Source organism: Phocoena sinus, chromosome 12, assembly GCF_008692025.1.
Source record: "Phocoena sinus isolate mPhoSin1 chromosome 12, mPhoSin1.pri, whole genome shotgun sequence".
NCBI classification, from domain to species: Eukaryota; Metazoa; Chordata; class Mammalia; order Artiodactyla; family Phocoenidae; genus Phocoena; species Phocoena sinus.
Genome location: NC_045774.1, coordinates 31,085,504 through 31,102,564, shown reverse-complemented (window position 1 = coordinate 31,102,564; position 17,061 = coordinate 31,085,504). Strand labels below are relative to the sequence as shown.

At 36.4% G+C, this 17,061-nt stretch overlaps 1 protein-coding gene across 1 annotated transcript in view; it reads left to right on the top strand.

Annotated features, from left to right (window-relative positions):
- ENPP3 (ectonucleotide pyrophosphatase/phosphodiesterase 3) overlaps positions 1-16,834 on the top strand; it is a 64,368-nt gene extending 47,534 nt beyond the window's left edge. The window contains exons 21-25 of the mRNA XM_032651346.1: positions 5,014-5,149; positions 7,678-7,755; positions 8,495-8,627; positions 10,440-10,596; positions 16,637-16,834. Coding sequence (XP_032507237.1) covers positions 5,014-5,149; positions 7,678-7,755; positions 8,495-8,627; positions 10,440-10,596; positions 16,637-16,807 — 675 coding nt within the window. The 3' untranslated portion in view covers positions 16,808-16,834. The remainder of the gene's footprint in view (positions 1-5,013; positions 5,150-7,677; positions 7,756-8,494; positions 8,628-10,439; positions 10,597-16,636) is intronic.
- The last annotated feature ends 227 nt before the right edge of the window (positions 16,835-17,061 follow it).

Below are 17,061 nucleotides of genomic sequence, written 5' to 3'. Positions count from 1 at the left end.
AGCTGTTTTTGTAGAGAAAAATCTTAGTATTTTATATACAAAGATTCTGATGACAAACCCCTACCTATTACTGTTCTTGTTAAGGGTACAGATCTTCCATCTCTTTTTATGGAAAGGAAATGATTGGTTGTATCCAGTTCATTTACTCTTCTTGTTCCAATTCAAGATTTCTGGAATAAGCATATTTTCCCACTACTAATTATGGCTTTATGTGTTCTGAAAGTCAACTCTCCCGCTGACAATGGTTTAATTGTGGTCAGTGGTAGGAGAGCACTAATGTTGTTTTCCAACGTGAGCAAATATTTTACAAAGTTACCTGAGTTCATATGTATGGTTAATGGCAACATCACTTTCTTAATATGCACAGTGTTCAGTTGTCTGTGATTTTCTTCAACATGCTATGAAGCGTACTATGAAACAATAATAGGAAGTTATTTATTCCTTAAAATAATTTCTATTTTGTTTTTGATTTTGAGAGCGGCAGTATATTCAAGGCCAGTTTTATTATTCAATTCTCTATTTTGGAAAGTCCAGGTACCAGGGATTATGTGGAGTTAAGGGGAATGTTTATGTGTTTAATACTTTCTCCTGCTGTCTTGCATTCCTGAATTTATATGAGCTTTAACGGAAACCAAAGGCAGAGAGATTTCAAGTGGTCTCAGACTAAGAGTTTAGTACAATTCTTTTTTTGTTATTGTTTTAAAACTAGCTTCTTTGTTACCCAAAGTTCCTGTCCTTTCAGGATCCCACAGAACTACTTGTGTATTTCTCCTTCCATGTGAGAGGATGGAATTCTAGCAATTTTCTGCTTTCTAATTCAGAAATTGCTCTGTTAGTATGTCGTGGTTCAAGAAAATTACATACAAGGATGTTTTGAGATTCACAGAGAAATGTTGTAAATCAGCTCTGTGTCTGAAAAATCAGACTTTAAATAAGCACTTTTTGGAGCATGGATCCAATTGGCTTGTGTCTTTAAGTTTTATGGAACTTTTGTTTTTCTGTGGTTTTGGTGGGTTTTCTAATTGTTGTTGTTGTTATTATCTCAGAAGAGTTTGGGGGAAGTAGCTGTGATTTGAGATCATGGTCCTACAGCAGTTGCTTCAAAACCATTAAGGTTGATCAGACTTTATAAGGGTTTTGCTTCTGGCCCTCCTCAGTAGGAAGATGAGAATTGTTTTTTATGTTGTTAGGTGGAAAATTAAAAATAATAGCAAGAATTACAATTATTTAGCATATCTAATTCAGAAATTGAATATGAAGTCGAAGGGCTTTTTCAGAGAAGAAAATCTAGTACACTTTGAAAAATCTCCCATAACTAAATTTTTACAAAGTCTTTTTTGTTTCTAAAGCTTGTTAGCACTGATAATGTAAATTATGACCCAAATGTGTTTTGTGAATCTTTAAAAACTAGGAACATTATTGTGTATTGCAAAAGGTTTTTTTTGTTTTTTGAACTATAAGAAATATTTTTCCCTATAGAAAAAAATCACAACCAGAAAAATAATTTAAACGTGTATAATTATCCTTACCATAAGGCAAGATCACAATTATCCAATCTTCAAATAAATATGTTTTATCTTTGACATTCAGTCTACAGATAAGGAGAGTCTATATAACTTCAATGAAAATAGTTTTATCCCTTGTTTAAGTTCTATTTTGTCTCCATGCCAGACTAGAAATGAAAGTATCTCACTTTCCTGTCTGTGCTTATCATCTACTTCCCTTGAAGAATTTTGAGAACTAGAGTTCAGATTTCATCTGAGTGTCTGAATTCTATTTATTGTTTTCCTGACTTTCTATCCCCTGGCTTAAAAAACTCTAAGGAACTCTGAACAGACGGAAGGATGAAACTATTTGTGTGTGTGTGTGTGTGTGTGTGTGTGTGTTTCTGTAGGGGAGTGGTGGGGTAGTAAGGTGGTAGTTCACTATGCCTTTTCTCAAGAGCCCAAGATTCAGAAATGATGTGACTATACCTCCCCTCCATCCTTCTAGAGAGCTGCCTACTGCATGATCTCACCTTTATAAAGGAGGCCATATCCTGTCTTTCCCAGTCTTGATGTATTTATATTTGGGGGTTCAAGTTTGATATATAAGAAACACATCTAAGATTTTCAGTTAGCAGAAAACGTGTAACTATTTTTTAGTACTTTCTGACTAAATACATCCTGGTCCTTTTCTCCCAACCCAAAGTCTATGCCACTTTGAGAAAATAGTAAACATTTTGCCCAACTGAATTGTTTGAGCACAACTTCCATAGCTGCAGGCACATTAAAATTACAATAAACTTCCCTCCTTAAGATTTTTATAATTTTAACTATTGAATATAGGCACTTCGCTTTCCTTATATTGTGGAAAATGCATCAATGGCTGCATTCATATATTACATATTTCTTGAAGTAAAATGGTAAGGTGTGTGGCAGGAAACATCAACTCACAATATTCTGGGTGTCTATAGGGCTGACTGGGTTGGCTGTCAATCTCCCTAGTTCTCCCACTTTGCATCGTCTCTATGTGCCCCTTTACACCAAGTGAAGAAACCTGGTCATTCAGAATTGTTCACTATATGTTTCTGAAAGAATATAAACAAATGTTTTTAGCTTTCTAGTATCTGCACCAGAAGGAGAATGAAATAAATGGTGGGAGCGGGTACACTGCATCTAATACTAATATCTTCATATTTCTTGGTCTACTCCTTGTTTTGGTGACTATATCACTGAGGAGCTTCCTAAGAAAGGAAGAGGAGAAGATACATATTGGAGACTTTATGCATCTCAAAGTGTTTTTATTCTATCTATATGCTTAATTGAGGGCTTAGCTTTAGAATTTTAGAAACAGTTTTTCTTCAAAATTAATAGGACATTAGACTTCTAATGTGTTTATATGTGCCTTCCTTTTTTCCATCTCTTCTCTTTACTTCACTTTTTGAGAAATATCTGCAATTTCATCTTCTAGAGCTTATTGAATATTTTATTTCTGCTGTCATATTTTTAAATCCCAAGAGCTCTTTCTGTTATCTCTTTCCTTTTTAAATGCTTTCTGCTCTTTCTCTATGGATACTGTACATACTCTCATCTCTGTGAGAAGTGAGTTTTCTTCTGCTGTCTGTATTGTCTCTTTTTCTTCTTGGTTCCTCTCCCCAACCCCAATGCATATCTGGTGGTCCTTGGCTGTCAGCTCATAATTTAAGGGTGAGGCACTAAGCTACAGGGCTGAGCTTGCCAGCTGATAGGCTTCATTACAGGTTAATCAGGAGGAGAGCCAGACATTTTGTTGGGGACTCCCAATTGTATCTAGTTTTCTTTTCAGGCTGGTTTGTTTTTCAAAGAAAGGACACTTCTCATGTGAACCAACATACACGGGCGTGATGAGACTGGAGGGAATCTTACCATTCAGTGCATAGATTTTAAAATTTAATTCCATTGCTTTCACCTGCTTTCCAGGGTGCCTTGTGTCCTTTAGTCTGGTTGTCTCTTTGGATCAACCTCCCCAGTGAGTAAAGCTTCTGTCTGGCCTCTTTTACAGACTTTCAACCTATCCTCTTCTTTCCAACTTTACATACATTCCCTGTCTTTAGGAGACTCCAAGTTCTATGCTTCTGGTGTTCTACAGAAGGAATCAGTTTCTTTGGGCTTTTCCCAACCAGAGGCTCTTTGTTATCAGTGTTTACTGGTTTACCAAGTCAAGGTTACAGTAGTAAACACATATGCTTATCTGACTTCCAGTTTCTGAAAATTTCTTATCATCTCTTATGTGTCTTCATCATTACTGTTCTTTTAATGGGATTTCAGAGGGGAGCAGAGGTAAATGTTTGTGTACAATCAAGTTGAGAAATTTACTCCACTGCTGTATAGTGTTTTCCAACCGGAGTGTTGCAGCATGTTAGGCGTACATCCTCTGCTTGTGTTTCCCCTCATCTTCATCTCCTTCCTGTCCTGTATCTCATCACGGAGCTCTCCTGCCTATGAATGTAGCACACAGTGTGTGCTGCCTTTTCCTTTGTGAATTGATCTTGTACATTTTATTTATTTACTTTTCCCCAGCTTTATTGAGATATAATTGACATATAACATTGTGTAAGTTTACAACGTGTACAGTGTGATGATTTGCTGTGTGCACATATTATAAAATAATTACCACATATGTTTTAGACACCATAGCTAATTTTTGCTTTTAGCACAATATAGTGAATAGAGGAAGAACATTCTAATTTAATTTAATCTTCTTTTTTATAAATTATAAAATAATTTTTAAAGAAATATATATGTTGTGGGCAGTAGAGGGCATATAAATCAAAATTTCTGAAAAAATTAAATGAATAGCAAAATGTTTACATACTCATAATTGTATGCTCATCAAAATATGATTATGTAATACTGTATTACCTTAAGTACTTAGGCAGCACATTTATAGATGCCTGCTAGTAAATAAATTATTGTATTAGTCTTTAAAGTTGCAAAGAAAATTATAAAAATATATTCCTATATTTCAAGGTGAATAAAGCATAGCTACAAATTTATTAAAGTCCCCAAATAAGTAAATTTATACAACTACAGCTTCTTTGAGTTAATCTTAGGTTAATTAGAAGTTCTTGCTCAACTGAAGAATATTATCCTTAAGTCATATCTGTATTTTAAAAATAGTTTATATTTTATTTTCAGTTTTTATTTGCAAACACAGTATATATCACCACCTAAAGTTAGAGCCTGAAATAGATTTGGGTTTTTAGCAGTAGCTCCCATTATCCCTCTGCACTCAATTCAGGTTTTAACCTGCAAATATTCCTTTCCAAGGTGTATTTGATTTGCCCTTCCCGTGTCCCTAACCAGAAGGGAACCACAGAAGAAAACATTGCTGAAGACATCCATTTCCATTGCTTGTGTAGACCTGATTCACTAACAAAATAAGAAAAGGTTAAATGAAAAACATTCTAGGGAAGTTACAAACCAAGTAAGGCGATGGGTGAGCCACAATGTGGGCGTCATTTTTTTTTTTTTCTTTTCTCTCTTTCAACAGGGAGACACATCGCCTCTTCCTCCCACTGTCCCAGACTGTCTGCGGGCTGATGTCAGGATTGCTCCTTCTGAGAGCCAAAATTGTTCCTTCTCTTTAGCAGACAAGAATATCACCCACGGCTTCCTCTATCCTCCTGGTTTGTATAACTCTTTTTTAGAGCAGCAGCTTAGAAAGCCCTCATCAGCTGGATGTGGGCATGTGCCCTAAACATATGCTCCCCACCAAAACTACCTGCTTGGGCTGAACTAGCTGCCCAGGAGGCTTCCAGTGATTGTGGACTGGCCTGGAGAAGTGCAACAGCTATAATAAAGACTAATAAATTTTGCACTGGGAACCACACATCAGCTCTAATCTGGCCCAGATGTTCAGAGAGTTCGGCAGGTTTAAGTTTAATTTTAAAACTGAAGATTCTTTGGAGAGGGACACAAGCGTCTAAAAAAACACTTTTTTTTTTTTTTTTTTTCTGGTAACTGGCCAAGCTAAGGCTTGCATTGAGAATGCCGCTGTGCCTGTGAAGACAAATCAGGCTGGAATTGGGGCCTCTCGCTCAGGCTGTATATCCAACAGCTTTATGTGGATTAAGCAGCTGAATAAACTTGAAATATTTTTTCAGGAAGCTTCTCTCTCGGGAACGGAAAAAAGCCAGTGTGATTTTTCTAAAACCCAAATCTCTTCTCTGTTCAGCAGGGATTGTAATTTCCTTGATTTACTCATGAGATTTTCAACAATTTCAGCTTCTGAGAATGGGTTTTCTCCAGATATTTGGCTTCATTTTTCTGGAAGCCATGACCAAAGAGGTCAATTTAGAGATTTATAATTTAGAGGTTCTGAGATTTATAGTGGGGAAAAAAAGGCCTAGTGAAAGCAAGTAGCACATCAATGTAAAATTCCTAACAGAGAATTAGGATAATAAACTGATATATCTTGTCACAATATCTAGAGACAATTAGAGCGCCACCAAATTTATGTAAACCCTAGGATAAACCTTAAATAGTTGCAACATTTTATTAATAAAAAATGTTAAATTGGCATTATAAAATTGTATCTGTTAAGCCCTAAGATATTGGTTGGTTTATAAATGTTTGTCTTGACAAGGAAATGAAATGAAAAACTAAACAGCTTGTCTCAAAAAATATTAAGGATTGAATGAAACCACCTTCTAACTCTCCATTACAAATTGTTAGCATTTCCATTATAAGCAGATTCTTATGTTTCCTGAAAAGAAGATAATGTTATGTTCATTGACTTTACAACTTTCAAAGTTTAGTTTAACAAGTAGAAAAGGCTTGTAGAGGATCTGAGGACCGTGAGTAGCATGTGAAATCTTAAAGAAAAAGACAAAAAATCTTGCTTCTCCTTGCCTTTTGGTTCCCATACATTGACCTTTCATTTGGGTATTAGTTAAGGTAGCCAAGAGTAGTTTAAATGTAAAAAACATTATAATAAACATTCATAGGCTTGCAGCAGTTTAAATCCTCACAATATTTCAGTGAGAGAGATGCCATGAGACAAATGAAGTACAGAGGGACATAGCGCTTTGCCCAAGTGGGTCAGCTGGCGGGCAGTGGAGCTGGGATTCCAACCCGGGCAGTCTAGTTCCAGAGCACACAGGCTCAGCACACACTCCTCTAGATGGCAAGTCCATGTGTCTTCAAAGCCAACCATTTGTGGTGCTGTCAGCAGTCTTCACTGAGTTAAAACCCACTTTCTTAAGAAAATTTTACTTTGGAAGAGTTATTTATCATAGCATCATCATCATTATTATTATTATTATTATTTTTGCGGTACGCGGGCCTCGCACTGTTGCAGCCTCTCCCGTTGCAGAGCACAGGCTCCGGACGTGCAGGCCCAGCAGCCATGGCCCACGAGCCCAGCCGCTCCGTGTCATGTGGGATCCTCCTGGACCGGGGCATGAACCTGCGTCCCCTGCATCGGCAGGCAGACCCCCAACCACTGCGCCACCAGGGAAGCCCATAGCATTATTATTTTATGTATATTCAATAATGATGCTTTCCTATCGGTATTATATTTGTTTTCTAGAGACTGCTGTAACAAATTACCCACAAACTTGGTGGCTTAAAACAACAGAGGTTTATTCTCTCAAAGTTCTAGAGGCCAGAAGTCTGAAATCAGGGTGTTGACAGGGCCATGCTCCCTTTGCAAGAGAGAATCTAGGGTAGAATCCTTCTTTACCTCTTCCAGCATCTGGGGGTTCTAGGTGTTGCTTGGCTTGTAGCTGCATCACTCCAGTCTCTGCCTCCATCTTCGCATAGCTTTCTCCCCTGAGTCTCTCCTCTTCTCAATCCTCCTTCTCCTTGTAGGACACCAGTCACTGGATTTAGAACCCACCCTAAATCCAGGATAATCTCATCTTGAACTTTTAATTACATCTGCAAAGACACTATTTTCCTACCTATCACATTCAGAGGTAATGGGGAGTTAGGACGTGGACCTACCTTCTTGAGGGTCACCAGCCCACTATAGTTATCAATCAAATGCATAAAACTGCCTGCATTATTGATGACTTCCACTGGAGAGTGCTTTGTATCTCTGTGTTTTGTGTGTTAATAAATTTACATTAGTATGTTATACTAATGGGCCTACTATGTGGAATGTCATACTTTCTCTTATAGCTAGATTTAATAAAATTCATTTGTTTTGCAGCAAACAATAGAACTTCTGATAGTCAATATGATGCTTTAATTACAAGTAATTTGGTCCCTATGTATGAAGAATTCAAAAGTAAGTATATACTTAGATTATGAATCTTAAAATACCCAAGTGACTCTTTGAACTTCTAAACTAAACACATCTTTTATTGCAATTTGTTTCTGTTATCAGCCATTTTGTTCTAATTTTTTTTTTTGGCCGCACCTTGTGGCATGTGGGATATTAGTTCCCCGACCAGGGATTGAACCCGTGCCCCCTGCAGTGGAAGCATGGTGTATTAACCACTGGACCTCCAGGGAAGTCCCTGTTCTAATGTTTTAAATATGGAAACAGGAAGGATGTCTAACGTAAATTCTTTTTAACTTACTTCAACTTTGGGTGACTTGTTGCTAGAATTTTGATAATTTTTTAATCCTAATTTTACTGTAAAGAGCTAACCACAAAATAAAATTCTACTGATACTCACCATAAGTAAATGAAAAGTGTTTGTCCCTAGAGTCACAATTAATAAGGCAGTGTGTGTGTTCTGACCATTTTTTAATACAGTCCCCAAAGCAACTCAGCCCTAGGGAGGCATTTGGAGACATATTTAACTGTAATTTCGAGACTGTAACTACATCCGCAACAAAAAGCTATCATGGATGTGGCTGTTTATTTTTGTTGCATAGACTACTTTGCAGTATTACTCAATGACCACTGACAAGTATTAAAGCAGAATTGGATGCTATTTAAATGTACCTGTTTATAATAGAAAATATTTCCATGTTCAATACAGGCAGACATTTTTAACCCTTTATTCTTTTATTTTTAGCAATGTGGAATTACTTCCATAGTGTTCTTCTTGTAAAACATGCCATGGAAAGAAATGGAGTCAATGTGGTTAGTGGACCAATATTTGATTATAATTACGATGGTCATTTTGATGCTCCAGATGAAATTACAGAGTAAGTAATTTGAAACAAAATGGACTTTTGATTTGGCAATAGGGTATCATAAGGGGAAACCTCAATATTTAAAATTAAAGCTCAGCATTCTAAACATTACATAACATATTTATATAGAGATGCAACTGTTGACTATTTTCAACTAGTCTATCTAAATATTTAGCAAAAATTTTATATGGCAAAGATTTAAACTAATAGGCAAAGAAAAAAATGTCCAGGAATAGTTTAGAAAAAATTTTATTTGGAAAATTTCTAAACTAATGTGAAAGGGAAAACGTGGTTTTGTCAAGGTTAAGGAGGTAGGGAAGACTCACTGTGCTATCAGTAAATAGAGAAGCAGTTCAGCAATAAATAAAAAAAATCAAGAAGTGACTATTCAAAATACTGCCCAGGGCTTCCCTGGTGGCGCAGTGGTTGAGAGTCCACCTGCCGATGCAAGGGACACGGGTTCGTGCCCCGGTCTGGGAAGATCCCACATGCCGCGGAGCGGCTGGGCACGTGAGCCATGGCCGCTGAACCTGCGCATCCGAAGCCTGTGCTCCGCAACGGGAGAGGCCACAACAGTGAGAGGCCCGCGTACCGCAAAAAAAACCCAAAAACAAAATACTGCCCAATATTTTGGATAGTGGATGATTCATAAAAGTATCTCCCAGGAGATAGTGTAGGCTTCCTATAGAAAACTAGTCCTACTAAACTGTACACCTTTGGACTAAACCTGGTCATACACGTTGCTAAGAATTACTTTTGAACTCAGCACACAGGAATAGAGAGTTTTAGAAGTGTCATCCATGATTTCTCTTTATTATCAAAATGGACAGTGCTGAACTCTTGTACTAAGCCTAGATTATGTAAAGCAATGATTTATACTCATACCTTCTGATAAGATAACATTCGTCATCACTAAGTGTGTGGCCTTAAATTTTGTTTGCCTTGTCCTTATTTCAGTGTTTATTGACCCTGTCTTTCACCATTTAATAATCCTAGCAAACAATTTGATAGCACTTTACTCCATGCTAGGTATGCTTCTAAGAATTTACAGATACTTCATTTAATCTGAAAAACAACCACATGTTAGATTCCATTAGTTCCCATTTAGAAAAGGAAACTGAGGCACAGAGAGGTTAACTAACTTGTCTAAGTTCCACAGCTAAGTAGTAAAGCCAGAACCCAGACAGTCTAGCTCTGATTCTAAATCACAGTAATACATTACTACTTATACCAGTTCATTTTCCTTTTAGTGGACTCACACTAATAGCTTACCTTTACTTTGCATTTGAAACTTTTAAAAGCACTTTCATGTTTGTTATCTGAGACTAAAGGACTGTCGTATCAGTTGTATGGATTTGTCCCTGTCTATGCTGCGAAGTTGGTAGCATAAGAAAACCTCCGTGTTAAAGTTGAGGAAAGTTAGAAAGTCATAGACTATTAGAGGATTAGTACACATCCAAACGACTAGTAGAAGTGCGCAGCTACAATTGAAATCCCAGCTCCTTCATTTCCAGCCCCTACTCTATTAGGACACGTCACTGTGATGTATAAGTCAACAAAGCTAGGAGGCAGAATACCATGCTCTGCTTTTCATTGTATTTTAATATTTTCCCATGATGTTAAAATGACCAGGCTTGGACTTCTATAATCTTGATTCAGACTCATTAAGGTTTAAAAATGTGTGGTAAGATTTTGTATTTTCTATTTATTTACTTTCTTTTACTATAATTTTACTTTGACATTTCTTTAAAAATATAAAAAGACATTTCTAATCTTCAGAAGCAAAAGTATAATAACATCAAATCTTTTCAATTATGTTTTTAGATATGTAGTCAACACCCGTGTTCCCATCCCAACACACTACTTCGTGGTCTTGACCAGTTGTAAAAATACGAGCCAAACCCCCAACGCCTGCACTGGGTGGTTGGACGTCTTACCCTTTGTCATCCCTCACCGACCTACCAACGTGGAGAGCTGTCCCGTGAGTATGCTCCTGGAGAGGCCCTGGGCCCTGAGAAAATGATTAGTCAGAGCTCATCTGGGCTTTCATAAAAGTGGCTCTGACTACAGTATACTTTTTAGGTGTTTCGTGGGTTAGAGTTGTAGTAAATATGACCTCAGTTTTGAACTTTTCCTTAGACTGTTGATCTCTATGTAATTAATATCAATTTAAACATGTATATGCTTACATGAACATGTGTTTATATATGCATGTCATATATTTTATTTAGATGTATTTTATTCACATTCACTAATAAGGAAAGGGGTTGTATCTTATTAGGCTTTTTATTCTGAATGCAAACCTTAAGGTTCTGTCCCAAAGTTGGCACTAAATTAATGTTTCTTAAATGAATATGTAAATATAAAAATTCCATCGACTTGAAACATGAGGTCTGAAAATACATATATATATAGTATGTATATATATGTGTATATATATTTACCTAAATACATATATGTATTTACAAAATAAGTTAGCTCGAATAACATTCCTTTTTTAACATCATGAATTAGGCCACCTCAAAACCTTTTGGATCAAAGCAAATTATATGTAAATAGTTACTTCAACTTCATATATGTTCTTTCTAGAAAAACATATGTATTCTGGTAATTGGGTTTTACTGAAGTCATTCAGCTAATATATTGAATACCTATTAAGTAAACATTATCACGATAGAAGCTTTTTAGAATGCACCAAGGAAGAATACATTGTCTCTGCCCTCAAGGAGTTCATATATAACTTTGATATATAAATGAGATACAGACACATAAATGGGCCAGTCGATCATATAAGAATTATTTTAAAAATTAGAAGTAAGAGACATTACAAAGTTGGGATTCATTGTCAAACACTGTTGTAAGTATTTAGTGTTTCAAATTCAAAACACTTTTGGCTGGAATAACAAATAAAGGTTACATAAATTGAGGTGGGAGTAGGGCTGAGCCCTGAAGAATGGGCAGAATTTGAACAGATTGAAAGGATTAGGAAGACTCTTCTGTGGAGGAAATGAAGAAGGGAGGGACTTGGCAACTGGCTGGATGCAAGAACCAAAGGAAAAGGGAGACTCAAAGCTGAATCAGAGATTTTAAATGCAGGTAATTAGGGGAAACAAAAGAGGGAGATTAGGAATGAGAACTGTTTTGGCAGGTAGGTAGGATAATTAAGTGTAGGTACATCTGGTTTGTAGAAATGGGTGTTCACATGGAAAATCCCATGAGCTAGTAGAGATGGAAGTTAAAGCTTAGGTTCTAAGCCAGGTTGGGATTCATCTCTATTCTTTCATCTGTTCAACACATAACTGCCTTCATCGCACTGTGTGCTATGGGCAATACACAGATAAATCAGACGTGAATTCTAGCAGAAAAGGCTCATAGTCTATCACTTAGAAGCCTAGTAAAATAAAAGAAAGAAAAATAAGTGGCACAAAGAGGGACAGATAAAACGTAGTAGGATTTCAAAAGAAAAATACTTTCTGGTAAGGAAGGCTTGAGTCTTGAAGATAGGATTTGGACTTGAGTGTTGAATGGTTGCTTTCAGTGACTCAAGATGGATGGCAAAGTTTAGAGGCTAAGCAGTGGGTCACTCATAGTCCTAGAATGAGGAAGAGTTTCCAAACAAGAAGCTATCAGGAGATGTTGTGTAGTTGAATCTCTTCCTATTTGTCCTGTCAGAAGTTTATTTAGTCGAGACAAGGGGAAGCCATCATTCTTCACTTCATCTTCCAGTGGCAGACTTTGGTGACTGATAGGGTGTGGTGCTCCTTTCCATTGAATCAGGAATAAATAGTTCTTTATCATAGAGGTTCTAGACAGCCATTTTGGATTGGTTAGAATGGGTGCGAAAAGAAGAAATGATTCGCTATCCCTGGTCTAGGCCCTTATTGTCTTCTATCAGGACTTTTGAAAATGAATTTTAAGTAGTTTTACTGTCTCCTGTCCTCCTCTCCTTCACCTCTGTATTTCACTATCAAGTCGCTCATCTTAAAATTAATTTTTCATGACGACGTCCTTTCTCATCCATTTGATTGTCTATCTACCCTGAATAAAACTACAAAAATAAACAAACAAAAATCTCCCAGCCTGTACTTAAGGCTCTTCACCATTTACCCTCAGTTGACTTTGCAGACCTAAGTTCCAGGCGAACTGAGGTTCTTGAAATTACTTGAACACCCCTTGATTTTCCCTACCTCCATGTGCTTGCCCACGCTCTTGTCTCTTCTAGAATGCCCTTCTTTTCCATCTGCTAAAAATTCCACCTACACCTCAAGGTAAAGTACAAATGATATGAAGCTTTCCCTGAACATCCAATGTGGAGATGATCTCAAAATTAACAGGGCATCATCTCTATTGAATAAGACGTGATCACTAATAAATTGGACATATTCCAAAATTTTAAGGAATTGGCAGTATAGTAATCAGACTATGATATCTATAAAGATAACAATGAGGCATAATATGATGAGTATGAAACAAACTTAAACCAAGCTATAATTATAAGAGAGATTGTGACCTTAGTAAGATGTGACTGTCAATTAGATATAGGGAGGGAAGAGAGGATAGAGCCAAAGGTGACTGAAAATTTAGGTGTGATTGGCCAGGAAATATATAAGACAATCAGTTGTTTTGGGAAGGATACATTTGCTGTTGGTGGTCTTCTGATTAAGAAACTAGTTGAGGGCTCCCCTGGTGGCGCAGTGGTTGAGAGTCCACCTGCCGATGCGAGGGACACGGCTTCGTGCCCCGGTCCGGGAAGATCCCACATGCCGCGGAGTGGCTGGGCCCGTGAGCCATGGCCGCTGAGCCTGCGCGTCCGGAGCCTGTGCTCCGCAGTGAGAGGCCACAACAGTGAGAGGCCCACATACCGCAAAATAAATAAATAAATAAGAAACTAGTTGCATATCTAGGAGGGTATGTGAGAAGCAGTATAGAATAGAACGCAAATGCATGAGTTTTGGAGTTGGATATCTGGGTTCAGTTACTGATTTGGCCTCTTTGGGTAAACAACTGAGTGTCACTTTCTTCAAATGTATAAAAAACTCACCCCCTCATGATGTTGTTTTGAAAATTAAATATTTCATATAAACCCCTAAGAATTCTAAATACATAGTAAGCAAATGGTAGCCATTATAAAGAAATCACATTTTATTAAGCAATTACATTCTAAAGTCAACATAAAGTGAAATTGTTTACAGATAAAATCACCCAGAATCAAATCACCCACAAAGTACTGTACATACACAAGCTGTACCCTAATAAGTGCAATTCAGCCAACATTTCCACCAGCATTAGAAGAGGTAATTGTGCTTTAAGCACCCAATGAAATAGGCTTTCTTTAAGCGTCATGTTGTATGAACATTCTGCACTTTTAAATATTCTAATCCCTGAGTGGGGGGAAGGTACTCACACTATAAAATGTTTAAGGGAACAGATGCCATTTGTAGAAATGGTAGATTCACGATTCCACCTCACACTTGATGTAGCGAACTAGATTCTTATTTCCTTATATATTTTCCGTCTTCCTTTGTTCTTCCATCATTTCTTTCCTCCTCCTTTTTCTTTTTTTCCCCTCAACTTTGTATGGCTGAATTCCTGTCAGATAAATGAGAATGCTGCCATAACTCCAAGTGACTATCATTATTGTAACTTAGTATATATTGGAAATGCAATTGGGGGTACACGGTTGTACTGTAAATAGAATTAGGGGTAGACAATACAGGTATGGAACTTGGAAGAGAACAGAACTATAGAGATAGATTTGGTATTAAATCACGGGAGTGAAATAAAATTTCTGAAGGGGAGAAAATAGAGAGAAGAGATCCAAAGATCAGATGGAGGAAAATGTCTATTCTTCCAGGATAGAAAAAACTAAAGTCAACTGAGGAAACAGAAGGTGTCATCAAACAAGTAAGCAGAGCTATGGAAGACAAAGAAGGAACTTTTAGAAGCTTGGGGTAATAGCTAAGTGAAAGGTCTACAAAAATTCTACTGTTAGGTCATCCTTGACAAAATGGTTTTGTCAGTGTGATGGCAGTGATAACGAGACTGTAAGTGAATAAGGAAGAGATTAAGGAGGTGGTTAGGGGAGAAAAATACTGAAACTGGTATTGCCTCAAAAAACTAACAAATTGAGTTGTATTTTAGGTGTATACAATACTTCTATTTATGTAACAGGTCTAGTACATACGTAATCAACCAACAAATTTTATATATATATATCTAAAAGCATATATTTAAATATGGCTCATAAAAACTTGATATACACAAGGCTTTTATTCTCTTGGGATGCAGTGGTACAGCTAGAACAGCTGTCTACAGCTGGCTTCTGTTCAGATTGGTTGGTGCTGGTGAACTATCTGATATGGAATAGCTTGAGTATCACCCCTGCCTAGTTATAATTATGTTGTACTTAAGATCATTTAAGTACATTTCATTTCATTTAAGATCATTAAGATCATTTCATTGCAGTTTTAAAAAAGCGAAGACTGTCAGGTATTCCCTAAACATTCAGTTAGATGGATACCAAATAAGCTGGGAGAAAATAGAGTTATAAAAGCCATGGGGGGGAAACTTTATGAAAAACGTCATCAAAACTATTAAATGTTACTAAAATGTGAAATAGTGCAAGCAAGAAAAAAAGACTGAATTGGATTCCCATTAGAAATATGAGTTAATATTAGTACATCACATATTTATTTTAAAAAATAATAACTCACTTCATGAATCTCACATGGAGAAATACTTCAGAGGTTCAAAACAGTGGTTTCGTCTTATACTTCCTCTGGCTCAAATAGTAGCTGCCTATTTTAATCTTGCATATTTAAAAAACAAGTGAACCAGTATGCTGAAGTCAACTGAAAGTCATTTAAGCAGACTCATCTAATTAAACAAACTTGTAAACTTTCTTACTTTTAAAAAATTTAACTGGAAATTTAGCAATATCATATGAATATCAGGAAATTAATAAATAAAGAATAAGGAATTTCACAGAAATCCATGGCTCTAAATTATTGCACTAACCTTTATATATATAGTATAAAACATTTTTTTACTATACTATTTATTATACTGTTTTAAACTATACTGTTTTTTATATGTAGTTAAAAACCTATTGAAAGTCAAATGGCCAAGAAATATCTGAAAAGATACTCAATATAACTCAGGGTAATAGCACTTAAACAGGGATAAAGCACTATTTCACATCATGGTTTGGTAAGGATGTGGGGAAATGGGGATTATCCTCCATTGCCAATGGGACTATAAATTGGTATAAACACTTTGAGGAGTGCTAGGTTTAATATCTGGTGAAGTTAAAGTTACATGTACTCTATGACCCAGCAATTCCATTTCTATATCCTAGAAACTCATGTTCTTGAACACAGAAGCCATGTGGTAATTTATCATGACACTATTATTTATAATGCCAAAAAAACTAGCAATATGGCAATAAAAAAATTAACTGTGCTACCACAAACCATAGCTAAAAACAAAAGACTTAACTAGATCTAGATATTTCATTATGAATAGATTACAAACATAATATTGAATGAAAAAGTAATTATAGAATGCCACTTACATGATTTCTATAAATTTGAAAACATAAATCAATGCTATATATTGTATACTGATGTGCAGTAAAAGTGTAAAAACACAAACTGGATTCGCACTGACTCATGATAACGATTAACTCTGAGTAGAGGAATGTGGGGACTTAACTTCATCTTTAAAGTCTCATTTTTTAAAAAAAATTGTATCTGAAGTAAATATTAAAATGGCTGTGGGCTTCCCTGGTGGCGCTGGGCCCGTGAGCCATGGCCGCTGAGCCTGCGCGTCCGGAGCCTGTGCTCCGCAACGGGAGAGGCCACAACAGTCAGAGGCCCGAGTACCGCAAAAAAAAAAAAAAAAAAGCAACAACAACAACCAAAAAAACACAGGAAAAAGGACAACTTCTAAGTTATAAAAGATCTTTCTGTTAATGAAAAATCATGCCCCAGGGAAAATAGTCTTTTGTTTTTCTTTTTCAGGAAAATAAACCAGAAGCTCTTTGGATTGAAGAAAGATTCAACGCACATGTTGCCCGGGTCCGTGATGTGGAACTTCTTACTGGGCTTGACTTTTATCAGGAAAAATTACAGACTGTCTCTGAAATTTTGCAACTAAAGACATATTTGCCCACATTTGAAACCATTATTTAACTTAATATATAAGACAACTTTGGCAAACTGTAAATGATTTTTTCTGCTGAAGAATGTAAAAGTTTTCTATTTTTCCTTGACTCCTCTAAAAGCCATGTTGTATAATTTTCATTATTCTCTTCTCTTCTTCATTTCAATAAAAATATATTATTTTAAAGTTGTACATTTTTTGCCAGAGATTGTGCTATGTTGTTCCTTGCTTATTATATTTATTATCTCACTTATAATCCTGGGCTATATTTTTCTTCCCAGCA